We start from the raw sequence: 13,080 nt of genomic DNA, 5'->3' as shown, positions 1-13,080 counted from the left end.
AATTGTAATTACAGGGAGGCTGTAGCCTTCATATTTAAATGCTAAACTCCAGCAAATATTAATGAAAAAGAACATAAATGCAGATATGTTTAATCCAGTGTGTTTTAATCCAGTCTAGTCCAGGAGATAAGGGTATTTCTAGAGGAAAAAAGACCTGAATTCCAAATTAGGTCAACCGCACCCACCCTCAGCCCCCATATAAACTTCTGTAATGAGGTATGCAAATAACTACTTACCGTATTACTGTTGAAACAAAGATTTTTTATAAACAGATTTTTTTTAAAAAGAAAGACCTATGTAGGGACTTTTTTGGTCTCCTAATTGCTGTATGGAATTAATATACATCCCTGCAAAGCAGAGAATGTACAATCAACAGAGAGTAACATTCGTGACGAGCAAATGTTTACATTTGGCCAGTCCTGCCTACCTATCGAGGGTAAACCAGCTCGTAGGTAATGAAAAGTGGCTGATTCCATTCATTGTAACAAGGTTAAGAAGCCACTGAAAATACAGGGCCCTTCCATCAAGCAAGTACATATATTTTGGAATCTCTTTTCCTACCCTTACCTCAGAAACCAAGTCCATTTACATGGCTGGTGGGCATTATGGTCTTGGTGTTAAACCATGAGTGTAGCCAGCAAGGTCACCAAATACCAGAAACCCAATACAACTACCTTAAAGGGGAGAATGGGGGACTGTTTCCAGCTCATTCCATGCCTAAAGCCCGTCATTCAAAACATCTACCAGTGTTGTGGGCCGTTTTCTCGTCCTTTGGCTGAGCTCCCCTCTTATGGTGACTTCCACAAGTCTCCAGAAGCTCAGGTTAGCCCCCAGCCAAAGTCTCACGGTGATGCTCCCTGGCCAGCCCGAAGTTGGGTTTCCAGCCCTGGGCTCAGGCCCCTCCAGTCAGATAAAACCAGGGTATTCATGCCAAAAATGGCATGATGTAGTTCATTTGTCTACAGGTCCGCTGTGCTACCCAGAGAGGTTTTTGTGAGCAAAAAACCACGTATCTTTCTATTATACTTCCTAAACAAAAGGGGAAGGTATGGAAGTGGAGAACTGTCTAGATCAAATCTACTCTCTATAAATATTGCAAAAATTAGGCCCCAACTACTTGCTCTAATAGTAGCCTTCCCCTGGGCCCCTAACCCTTTTTTAAAAAATCATTATGGGCATCATGATGCTCCAGAGATCTTACTCTCTTCCTGAGCTCTCAAAGACCAAGTTCTATAATTTCCCTTGTTACTGTTCTCCTTCAAAATCAAGAACCAGATGGTGTGTAGAAAATCTACAGACTCAGGCTTAGAGCAGTCTCCAAACGGACCAGCTCTTCCAAAGCCATTCCCCACAGGAATTGAGAAACCTACTCTTAAATGTCGGTAGAAGAGAGATGTTTGTAACCCCCACCTGTTCTGCCGCCTTCTCTTCCTAGGAGTGCACATTAGAAGTGACAGCTAAATCCTAGAACATACCCCTAATGCCATTTATGTTAACCTTTAAACATCCAGGGCTGTACTTTGGAAGTCAAGTCAGTTTGAGAGTTGGCAGCCTGGAGGTCTCCACTGGCTGACACGGTTAATTTATGAGCATTTAAAAGGTGAAGGTTTCCTATAAAAAGCCCTGTTTCCACCTTCTCTTGAAAAAAAAAAAAAAATCCTATATAACAACACTGGATCCACATTTCTATTCTAACAATGGTCTGAGCCCCTTAGGAGATGACCCTTGTTCCTATCCTGCCAGCCTTTATTTTATCTGCCTTGCCCCTGTAATTGTTTGGTTTTGTGATGCTAGGCTAAAAAAGATACACTTCCTGCACTTACTAAATAAACAATGAGAAAATCTTACTTCTGAAAAGGATCTTTCAAAAATTAAGTTTGATCTCTTTCTGGACAACAGAGCACATATTTATAAAGAGCTATGTTATTTCAAATGGAGGCTGGGATGTTAATCTGACACCGTTTTCCTATCCTTTGTAGTATCAGTCATGTAACTGAGCACCTTTAAGTTGGTCAGTGTTCCTCAACCATTTTAGGATTAAACACTAATTACATTTGACCTCTTACAACAGACATCTCAGGATGGGTGAGATGACTACGATGAACCTATACAAATAATCTCAGAAATCGTTTAATATCTGATTTTATTTTTCCAACACAACTGAAACAGTTTTATTAAATAAAGGTTTATTTTCTACTGTTTACACTCATGTTGCTGCTGTAAAGTACAACAACATACACAAATTCCTAGCATGAATTACTCATAATGTTCACCCCCACTGAACTACAGACATTGCTTGAGAATTAGATCTTTGCTTTAGGGGTTTAAAAAAAAAAATGGGGCATTGTATCTTGAAAGCATATTCTCAAGTGATGGGTTGGAATTCGAAGGCATAGCCAATACAGTCAAACAGCACCGACTGCTGTCACTGGGAAGAAAGGAATGAAAATCAGCAAGAGTCCTCACAAGCGGTTGTTTTCTAGGAACAGCTGTAACCGAAGCCTGATTCTGCCAGTGAGCTGAGTGGCAGCTTTGAGAGGGGACAAGAAGGGGCGGTGGACGGAGAGGGAGGGTGGGAACGTGGATACTATGAGTTAAAAAAGTATAAAAAGTTAATTATATCTAAAATACAGATTAGATATAAATGTTCCACAACTCATTAAATAAGCTCAAAAATACTGGAAAGTGGCAATTTGAACTACATTTATTTTTAAACAAGTGGGGGGAATATCGAGTGTTTTGAATGTGTGCAAAACTGATCCACGTCACCATCTCACCGTCACAACTGAACATGGCAAGGCGGGCACATTGGTTTCCAGCATCACGGGCAACACTACGAGTACATTTTTTAACGAATAATGTAAACTTTAGTTTTAAGGCAGCTGGTACTAACGCTGCACACAGGCTTAGCTCAGTGCCCATTTCACAAATGGGACAGTCAGCACTTGAAAACAAAGTGTGAGGGAAGAAAAGGGGAACCAGCATTTGACAGAAACAACGTGTCAAGATTATTTTCCCTTTCACACACACAAGAAATACTGGAACACTTAGAAAAACAAAGCACCCATCCCGCCAACTTCAGCCTGCTCCTTGACAAAAATTTCAAAATACTGATAAATAATAGTGACTGCGAGCAGAATCCCAGTGCCAGAGCCGATGGCCCCGAGGAAGTCGGCCAACACCGACAGGGCTCCGATGCACAAGCCCCCAAACGCAGCTGCTGTGGGGATGTACCTGGAAGACAAAACCCTGGGTCAGGCGGTGCAGCAAAACAGGAAAAGGTGCAACAGTCAGAAACAACACACTGACGCATCGTTAAACAAGCCTGTTGTGAACTCCAGCACAGAATGACCCGTTGTGCACAGTAGTTACGTGTTGGTGAAAACTCTGCCATTAAGGTAACGATGTGACCCCAACTTCCAGAAACCAGTAAACAGCCGAGAAAAACAATACGTGATTTTTATGGCAGGTTAGGATCCTCAACAGATCTATGCATTAAAACATTTAGTACTTTAGGTCATCTTTAGCTCCCTCTTGTAGATGAAGAGTAAACTTCAAGATGCTTTCTAAGTAACAAATTTATGGGACAAGATGTGGAGGACCCTCTTTACAGTAATTCAACCTTGGCTGCGCATTAGAATCACCTGGAGAGTTGTTTAATATACTTGGATGATATTTAAAATATTCCAGAAAGGAAAAACAAAAGACTGGGGAGATGGTCGATGAACAGGAATGGCAGAAAGATGCTTAACTACTGAAGCTGGATACAGTTGAATACCCGGAGGTTCCTTATACTACTCTCTGCGATCTACATTCTAGATAAATAAAAAAAATTACATAAAAATACAAATGCCTGTTCAATAAATAGTTCTGGAACAACTGGATATCCATGCGCACAAAAAGAAATGTGGACCCCTATCACACCAAACACAAAAAAAATTAGCTCAAAGTGGACCACAGACCTGAATGTTAGAGCCGAGACTCCTAATGGAAAATAATAAATCTTTGTGACCCTGGGTTAGGCAATGATTTCTTAGATAAACACCAAGACCAGCACGACACAACCAAGAGAAACTGAACGTTGTCAAAATTAAAAACTCGTGCAAAGGACACCAAGAAAGTAAAAAGACAACCCACAGAATGGCAGCAAATTATTTATAAATCATACACCAAAGAGGAGCCATATCGAGGATATTGTCATAAAAAAATCTTACAACTCGGGGCGCCTCGGTAGTTCACTCAGTTAAGTTCAACTCTTGATTTCAATTCAGGCCATGATCTCACACTTCATGAGTTCAAACGCAGAGCCTGCATGGGATTCTCCACCCCCCCTTACTATCCCTCCCCAGCTCAAGTGCATGTGCGCGCATGTGCTCGCTCTCTCTCCCTTTCTCTCTCTAAATAAACTCAAAAATTTTACAACTCTGTAACAAAAAGACAACCCAGTTAAACATAAGCAAAAGATGTGAATAGACACTTCTCAAAGAAGGTACACAAATGGCTGATTAAACACATGAAAAGACACTCCACATCATTACTCATCAGGAAAAAGCAAATCAAAACCACAATGAGCTACCACTGCATGCCCACTAGATGGCTAGAATCAAAAAGCAAGAACCGGTGCTAGCAAAGGCGTGCAACGACTGGAAGCTTCACCCACTGCTGGTGGGATGGAGAGCAGTCCAGCCGCTCTGGAAACACTCTGGCAGTTCCTCGATACTAAACACAGAACTGTTAGGACCCAACGATCCCACTCCTACAAGAAGGAAAACCTATGTCCACACAAAACATGTACAAGTATGTTATGAATAGCATTATTCATGATAGTCAAAACACTGGAAACAACCAAAATCTCCATCAACCGATGAACAGATAAACAAAACGTAGTACTATACACCCATATAATGGAATATTATTCACAAATAATGGATGAATCCTGAAAACATTATGCTAAAAGAAAACAATTACAAAAGATCACAATTCCACTTATATGAAATGTCCAGAATAGGCAAATCTGTAGAGATCAAAAGTAAAAAGTGGGCTGGGGCGTGGGAGGGTGCAGTGAATGGGAACAGCCAACAGGTGCAAAATTTCTTTATTGGTGATGAAAAAAAAATTTTTTTTTAAGTTTAAAAAGTAAGCTTTATAGCCAATGTGGGGCGTGAACTCATGATCTCGAGATCAAGAGTCACATGCTCCTCCAACTGAGCCAGCCAGCTGCCCTGGTGACAAATGTGTTTTTAGAATTACACTGTAATGATTCCACACTCTGAATATACTAAAAACAAAAAAAAACACTGCACCATACACTTCAAATGAGTGAATTACACGGTATGTGAATTACAGCCCAATAAAGCTGTTATCAAAAAATAAACTAACGCAAAAAAAGAAAAGAAGGGGCACCTGGGTGGCTCAGTCGGATAAACCTCTGACTCTGTTGCAGCTCAGGTCAGGACCTCACATTTGTGGGATCAAGCCCCATGTCGGGCTCCGCACTAAGGGTGGAGCCTATTGGCGACCACGTGCCCATGCGTGCTCTCTCTCTCAAAAAAAGTAAATAAATAAACGAATGTACGGGATCCACCTTGGGCCAAATAAATCATAATTCCTAGAGGTTGAATATCAGTGCCTTTTAAAAGCTCCCAGGTGATTTTATGTGCAGCCAGACAACAAGGACTTCCAATCAAGAACATTTTACCCTGGGCTGAGCAGTGAAGGAAACACAATTTTACTTAAATCATTTAGATGTCAATTCTGATGTGGAGAACAATTCAGTATTGTGTTAAATTTTGGTTCTTCTGTGTGAAGTCGAAGAAAAATGCTTCATATTTAAACAGGACAACATTTGACAATAAATTAAAGACTGAAAAGCCAGGTACATATGTATGTACACACACGTACACACACATCAAGGGTTAAATTTCATGACCTTACCTATTGAGCTCATGAACCATAGAGGTATCTCTGTGGCCCCTCATAACCATTTGCTGTTCTTTAAGCTGTTTAGCAACCTGCCAAGAGAAAAACAACTTTTAAAATCAAACTCTAGGGGCACCAGGTTTGCTCAGTCAGTTAAGCATCCGGTTCTTGATTTTCGCTCAGGTCATAATCTCATATTTCACAAGTTTGAGCCCCTGCACTGACAGCACAGAGCCTGCTTGGGACTGTCTCCCTCTCTCTGCCCCTGCCCCACTCTCTCTCAAAAACGAACATTAAAAAAAAAAATTAAACATGGGGCACCTGGGTGGCTCAGTCAGTTAAGCATCTGACTGGCTCAGGTCGTGATCTCTCGGTTCAAGGGTTCCAGCCCCACGTTGGGCTCTGTGCTGACAGCTCAGAGGCTGGAGCCTGCTTCAGATTCTGTGTCTCCCTCTCTCTCTGCCCCTCCCCTGCTCACACTTGGTCTCTTAAAAACAAACATTACTCAGTGGGCCACATGCTAGAAAGAACGTAGTGGGAAGATGGCAGCATAGGAGCACGCTGGGCTCACCGTGTCCTGCTGACCACTTAGATTCCACCCAAATCTGCCTAAATAACCCAGAAAACTGCCAGACGACTAGCAGAATGGAGTCTCTGGAGCCAAGCGTAGACAAGAGACCCACAGAAGAGTAGGAAGGGTGGAGAGGCGGTGTGTGCTACACGCTCCACGGACCGGTGGGAGGGAGCCGGGGCGGTGGAGGGGCAGCCCGCCCGGCAAGACAGAGCCCCCGAGTCTGGCTTGCAAAAGCGGAGGGGCCAGACAGAGTGTGTTCTCACAGCCAGCAGGACTTAACATCCGGAATGTTATAAGTCAAGAGCTCTGCTCGGAAAGCGGGAGGGCGAGAGGACGCTGGGAGGGAGAGGTGTTGAGCCCCGGAAGACAGAGCTCAGCTCGGCGGGGAACAAATGCGCTGGCCAGCGCCATTGCCCTCTCCTACCCCCCCACCCCCCCCAGCCAAAATTCCAAAGGGAACCAACTCCCGGCACTGCGCAAACGCCCAACATTGTGCTTCTGTGGATCCATCCCTCCAATGGGCCTGCCTCCCTCCTGGTGCTGCAGGGCCTCTGCCGCAGGGGACCACCGACAGCAAAGCAAGCTGAGCCTGCCCCTCCCGCCCCTGTGCACCTTGCAGATCCACCCCATCTGATACGCCCTTGGCCAGATCCCATCAAAGCAGCTCCACAAGCCTGGCAGTGTGCAAGCAGCCCAGACAGGGGCCACACCACTCCACAGTGAGTCCTGCCCCTAGGAGAGGGGAAGATAAGGTACACATCAGTCTGACTGTGGCCCCAGTGGTGGGCTGAGAGCAGACACTGGGTCTGACTGCGGCCCGCCCAGCTACTGCAGGGACAAATGACAAAGCAGAAGAATTCTCCCCAAGAGAAACTCCAGGAAGTAGCGACAGCTAACGAATTGATCAAAATCGATTTAAGCAAAATAACGGAACAAGAATTTAGAGTAATAGTCATAAAATTACTCGCTGGGCTTGAAAAAAGCATAGAGGACAGCAGAGAATCTATTGCTACAGACATCAAGGGACTAAAAAATAGTCATGAGGAACTAAAAAGTGCTATAAATGAGGTGCAAAATAAAATAGAGGCGGCCATAGCACAGATTGAAGAGGCAGAGGAGAGAATAGGTGAATTAGAAGATAAAATTATGGAAAAAGAGGAAGCTGAGAATAAGAGAGATAAAAAAAATCCAGGAGTCTGAGGAGAGAATTAAAGAACTAAGTGATGCAATCAAATGGAACAATATCCGTATCATAGGAATTCTAGAAGAAGAAGAGAAAGAGAAAGGGGCTGAAGGTGTCCTTGAATAAATCATAGCTGAGAACTTCCCTGATCTGGGGAAGGAAACAGGGATTGAAATCCAAGAGGCACAGAGAACTCCCTTCAGATGTAACTTGAATCGATCTTCTGCACGACATATCATAGTGAAACTGGCAAAATATAAGGATAAAGAGAGAATTCTGAAAGCAGCTAGGGATAAACGGGCCTTAACATACAAAGGTAGACACATAAGGGTAATAGCAGACCTATCTACTGAAACTTGGCAGGCCAGAAAGGAATGGCAGGAAATCTTCAATGTGATCAACAGAAAAAATATGCAGCTGAGAATCCTTTATCCAGCAAGTCTGTCATTCAGAATAAAAGGAGAGAGAAAAGTTTTCCCAAACAAACAAAAACTGAAGGAATTCATCACCACCAAACCAGCCCTACAAGAGATCCTAAGGGGGATCCTGTGAGACAAGGTACCAGAGACATCACTACAAGCATGAAACTTACAGACATCACAATAACTCTAAACCCATATCTTTCTATAATAACACTGAATGTAAATGGACTAAGTGCTCCAACCAAAAGACATATGGTATCAGAATGTATAAAAAAACAAGACCCATCTATTTGCTGTCTACAAGAGACTCATTTTAGACCTAAGGACACCTTCAGATTGAAAGTGAGGGGGTGGAGAACTATCTATCATGCTACTGGAAGTCAAAAGAAAGCTGGAGTAGCCTTATCAGACAAACTAGACTTTAAATTAAAGGCTGTAACAGGAGATGAAGAAGGGCATTATATAATAATTACAGCGTCTATCCATCAGGAAGAGCTAACAATTATAAATGTCTATGCACTGAATACGGGAGCCCCCAAATATATAAAACAATTACACACATAAGCAACCTTATTGATAAGAATGTGGTAATTGCAGGGGACTTTAATACTCCACTTGCAACAATGGATAGATCATCTAGACACATGGTCAATAAAGAAACAAGGGCCCTAAATGATACATTGGATCAGATGGACTTGACAGATACATTTAGAACTCTGCATCCCAAAGCAACAGAATATACTTCTTCTCGAGTGCACATGGAACATTCTCCAAGATAGATCACATACTGGGTCATAAAACAGCCCTTCATAAGTATACAAGAATTGAGATCATACCATGCACACTTTCAGACCACAATGTTATGAAGCTTGAAATCAACCAAGGAAAAAGTCTGGAAAACCTCCAAAAGCATGGAGGTTAAAGAACACCCTACTAAAGAATGAATGGATCAACCAGGCAATTAGAGAAGAAATTAAGAAATATGTGGAAACAAATGAAAATGAAAATACAACAATCCAAACGCTTTGGGACGCAGCGAAGGCAGTCCTGAGAGGAAAATACATTGCAATCCAGGCCTATCTCAAGAAACAAGAAAAATCCCAAATACAAAATCTAACAGCACACCTAAAGGAAATAGAGAAGAACAGCAAAGACTCCCCAAACCCAGCAGAAGAAGAGAAATAATAAAGATCAGGGCAGAAATAAACAATATAGAGTCTAAAAAAACTGTAGAGCAGATCAATGAAACCAAGAGTTGTTTTTTTCAAAAAATAAAATTGATAAACCTCTAGCCAGGCTTCTCAAAAAGAAAAAGGAGATGACCCAAATAGATAAAATCATGAATGAAAATGGAATTATTACAACCAATCACTCAGAAATACAAGCAATTATCAGGGAATACTATGAAAAATTATATGCCAACAAAATGGACAACCTGGAAGAAATGGACAAATTCCTAAATACCCACACACTCCCAAAACTCAAACAGGAAGAAACAGAAAGCTTGAACAGACCCATAACCAACGAAGATACTGATTCAGTTATCAAAAATCTCCCAACAACTAAGATTCCAGGACCAGATGGCTTCCCAGAGGAATTCTACCAAACATTTAAAGCAGAAATAATACCTATCCTTCTCAAGCTATTCTAAAAAATAGAAAGGGAAGGAAAACTTCCAGATTCCTTCTATGAAGCCAGCATGACTTTGATTCCTAAACCAGACAGAGACCCAGTAAAAAAAGAGAACTACAGGCCAATATCCCTGATGAATATGGATGCAAAAATTCTCAGTAAGATACTAGCAAATTGAATTCAACAGCATACGAAAAGAATTATTCACCATGATCAAGTGGGATTCATTCCTGGGCTGCAAGGCTGGTTCAACATTCACAAATGAATCAATGTGATACATCACGTTAATAAAAGAAAAGAACCATATGATCCTGTCAACTGATGCAGAAAAAGCATCCTTTAATAAAATTCAGCATCCTTTCTTAATAAAAACCCTCGAGAAAGTCGGGATAGAAGGAACATACTTAAACATCATAAAAGCCATTTATCGGGGCGCCTGGGTGGCTCAGTCGGTTAAGCGGCCGACTTCAGCTCAGGTCATGATCTCGCAGTGAGTTCGAGCCCCGCGTCGGGCTCTGTGCTGACAGCTCAGAGCCTGGAGCCTGTTTCAGATTCTGTGTCTCCCTCTCTCTGACCCTCCCCCGTTCATGCTCTGTCTCTCTCTGTCTCAAAAATAAATAAACGTTAAAAAAAAAAATTTTTTTTTAAAAAAGCCATTTATGAAAAGCCGACAGCTAATATCATCCTCAATGGGGAAAAACTGAGAGCTTTCCCCCTGAGATCAGGAACATGACAGGGATGTCCACTCTCACCGCTGTTGTTTAACATAGTGTTGGAAGTTCTAGCATCAGCAATCAGACAACAAAAGGAAATCAAAGGCATCAAAATTGGCAAAGATGAAGTTAAGCTTTCACTTTTTGCAGATGACATAATACTCTACGTGGAAAATCCAAAAGACTCCACCAAAAGTCTGCTAGAACTGATACATGAATTCAGCAAAGTCGCAGGATACAGAATCAATGCACAGAAATCAGTTGCATTCTTATACACTAATAATGAAGCAACAGAAAGACAAATAAAGAAACTGATCCCATTCACAATTGCACCAAGAAGCATAAAATACCTAGGAATAAACCTAACCAAAGATGTAAAAGATCTGTATGCTGAAAACTATAGAAAGCTTATGAAGGAAATTGAAGAAGATATAAAGAAATGGAAAAACATTCTGTGCTCATGGATTGGAAGAATAAATATTGTTAAAATGTCAACACTACCCAAAGCTATCTACACATTCAATGCAATCCCAATCAAAATTGTACCAGCATTCCTCTCAAAGCTAGAACAAGCAATCCTAAAATTCATACGGAACCACAAAAGGCCCCAAATAGCCAAAGTAATTTTGAAGAAGAAGACCAAAGCGGGAGGCATCACAATCCCAGACTTTAGCCTCTACTACAAAGCTGTAATCATCAAGACAGCATGGTATTGGCACAAAAACAGACACCTAGACCAATGGAATAGAATAGAAACCCCAGAACTAGACCCACAAACATATGGCCAACTAACCTTTGACAAAGCAGGAAAGAATATCCAATGGAAAAAAGTCTCTTTAACAAATGGTGCTGGGAGAACTGGACAGCAACATGCAGAAGGTTGAAACTAGACCACTTTCTTACACCATTCACAAAAACAAACTCAAAATGGATAAAGGACCTGAATGTGAGACAGGAAACCATCAAAACAAACCCTAAAGGAGAAAGCAGGAAAAAACCTCTCTGACCTCAGCCGCAGCCATTTCTTACTTAACACATCCCCAAGGGCAAGGGAATTAAAAGCAAAAATGAACTATTGGGACCTCATCAAGATAAAAAGCTTCTGCACAGCAAAGGAAACAATCAACAAAACTAAAAGGCAACCAACGGAATGGGAAAAGATATTTGCAAATGACATATCGGACAAAGGGCTACTATCCAAAATCTATAAAGAGCTCACCAAACTCCACACCCGAAAAACAAATAATCCAGTGAAGAAATGGGCAGAACACATGAATAGACACTTCTCTAAAGAAGACATCCAGATGGCCAACAGGCACATGAAAAGATGCTCAACGTCACTCCTCATCAGGGAAATACAAATCAAAACCACACTCAGATATCACCTCACGCCAGTCAGAGTGGCTAAAATGAACAAATCAGGAGATTATAGATGCTGGTGAGGATGTGGAGAAACGGGAATCCTCTTGCACTGTTGGTGGGAATGCAAACTGGTGCGGCCGCTCTGGAAAACAGTGTGGAGGTTCCTCAAAAAATTAAAAATAGACCTACCCTATGACCCAGCAATAGCACTGCTAGGAATTTACCCAAGGGATACAGGAGTGCTGATGCATAGGGGCATTCGTACCCCAATGTTTATAGCAGCACTCTCAATAATAGCCAAATTATGGAAAGAGCCTAAATGTCCATCAACTGACGAATGGATAAAGAAATTGTGGTTGGGGCGCCTGGGTGGTGCAGTCGGTTAAGCGTCCGACTTCAGCCAGGTCACGATCTCGCGGTCCGTGAGTTCGAGCCTCGCGTCGGGCTCTGGGCTGATGGCTCAGAGCCTGGAGCCTGCTTCTGATTCTGTGTCTCCCTCTCTCTCTGCCCCTCCCCCGTTCATGCTCTGTCTCTCTCTGTCCCAAAAAAAATAAACATTGAAAGAAAAAAAAAAATTAAAAAAAAAAAAAGAAATTGTGGTTTATATACACAATGGAATACTACGTGGCATTGAGAAAGAATGAAATCTGCCCATTGTAGCAACGTGGATGGAACTGGAGAGTGTTATGCTAAGTGAAATAAGTCATACAGAGAAAGACAGATACCATATGTTTTCACTCTTATGTGGATCCTGAGAAACTTAACAGAAGTCTATGGGGGAGGGGAAGAAAAAAAAAAAAAAAAAAAGAGGTAAGAGAGGGAGAGAGCCAAAGCATAAGAGACTCTTAAAAACTGAGAACAAACTGAGGGTTGATGGGGGGTGGGGGGAGTGGGAGCGGGGGGAGGGGGTGGGAGGGAGGGGAGGTGGGTAATGGGTATTGAGGAGGGCACCTTTTGGGATAAGTACTGGGTGTTGTATGGAAACCAATTTGACAATAAATTTCACATTAAAAAAATTTTTAAAAAAACAAAAAACAAACAAAAAATAAACATTAAAAAAAAATTTTTTTAATCAAACTCTAAATATTTCACTGTTTACTACCTCCAAGGTTCTGTGGGAAGTGCTTTCCACACATCAATAAATACAAGAACCCTGAAGCAGGTGCGGCCTTACCATTACCATTACTCCTTAGGCTCACTGCTGTGCAACCACCTAGTACCCACATACTAAATCATGGTTTCTCAATCTTTTTTACGTATCACCTCCCTGAACAG

General features: G+C 41.8%; 1 protein-coding gene across 2 annotated transcripts in view; it reads right to left on the bottom strand.

Moving 5' to 3' along the window:
* Positions 1–2,126: 2,126 nt before the first annotated feature.
* Positions 2,127–13,080, bottom strand: part of SEC61A2 (SEC61 translocon subunit alpha 2) — a 35,780-nt gene continuing 24,826 nt past the window's right edge. For both annotated transcript variants that reach the window (XM_045464574.1, XM_045464575.1), the window contains 2 exons: positions 5,935–6,011; positions 2,127–3,234 (listed from right to left, as the gene is read on the bottom strand). In XM_045464574.1, the coding sequence (XP_045320530.1) occupies positions 3,048–3,234; positions 5,935–6,011 (264 nt within the window). In that variant the 3' untranslated portion in view covers positions 2,127–3,047. The remainder of the gene's footprint in view (positions 3,235–5,934; positions 6,012–13,080) is intronic.

Source organism: Leopardus geoffroyi, chromosome B4 (assembly GCF_018350155.1).
Source record: "Leopardus geoffroyi isolate Oge1 chromosome B4, O.geoffroyi_Oge1_pat1.0, whole genome shotgun sequence".
Taxonomy (NCBI): Eukaryota; Metazoa; Chordata; class Mammalia; order Carnivora; family Felidae; genus Leopardus; species Leopardus geoffroyi.
This window is presented reverse-complemented; position numbering and strand designations above follow the sequence as displayed.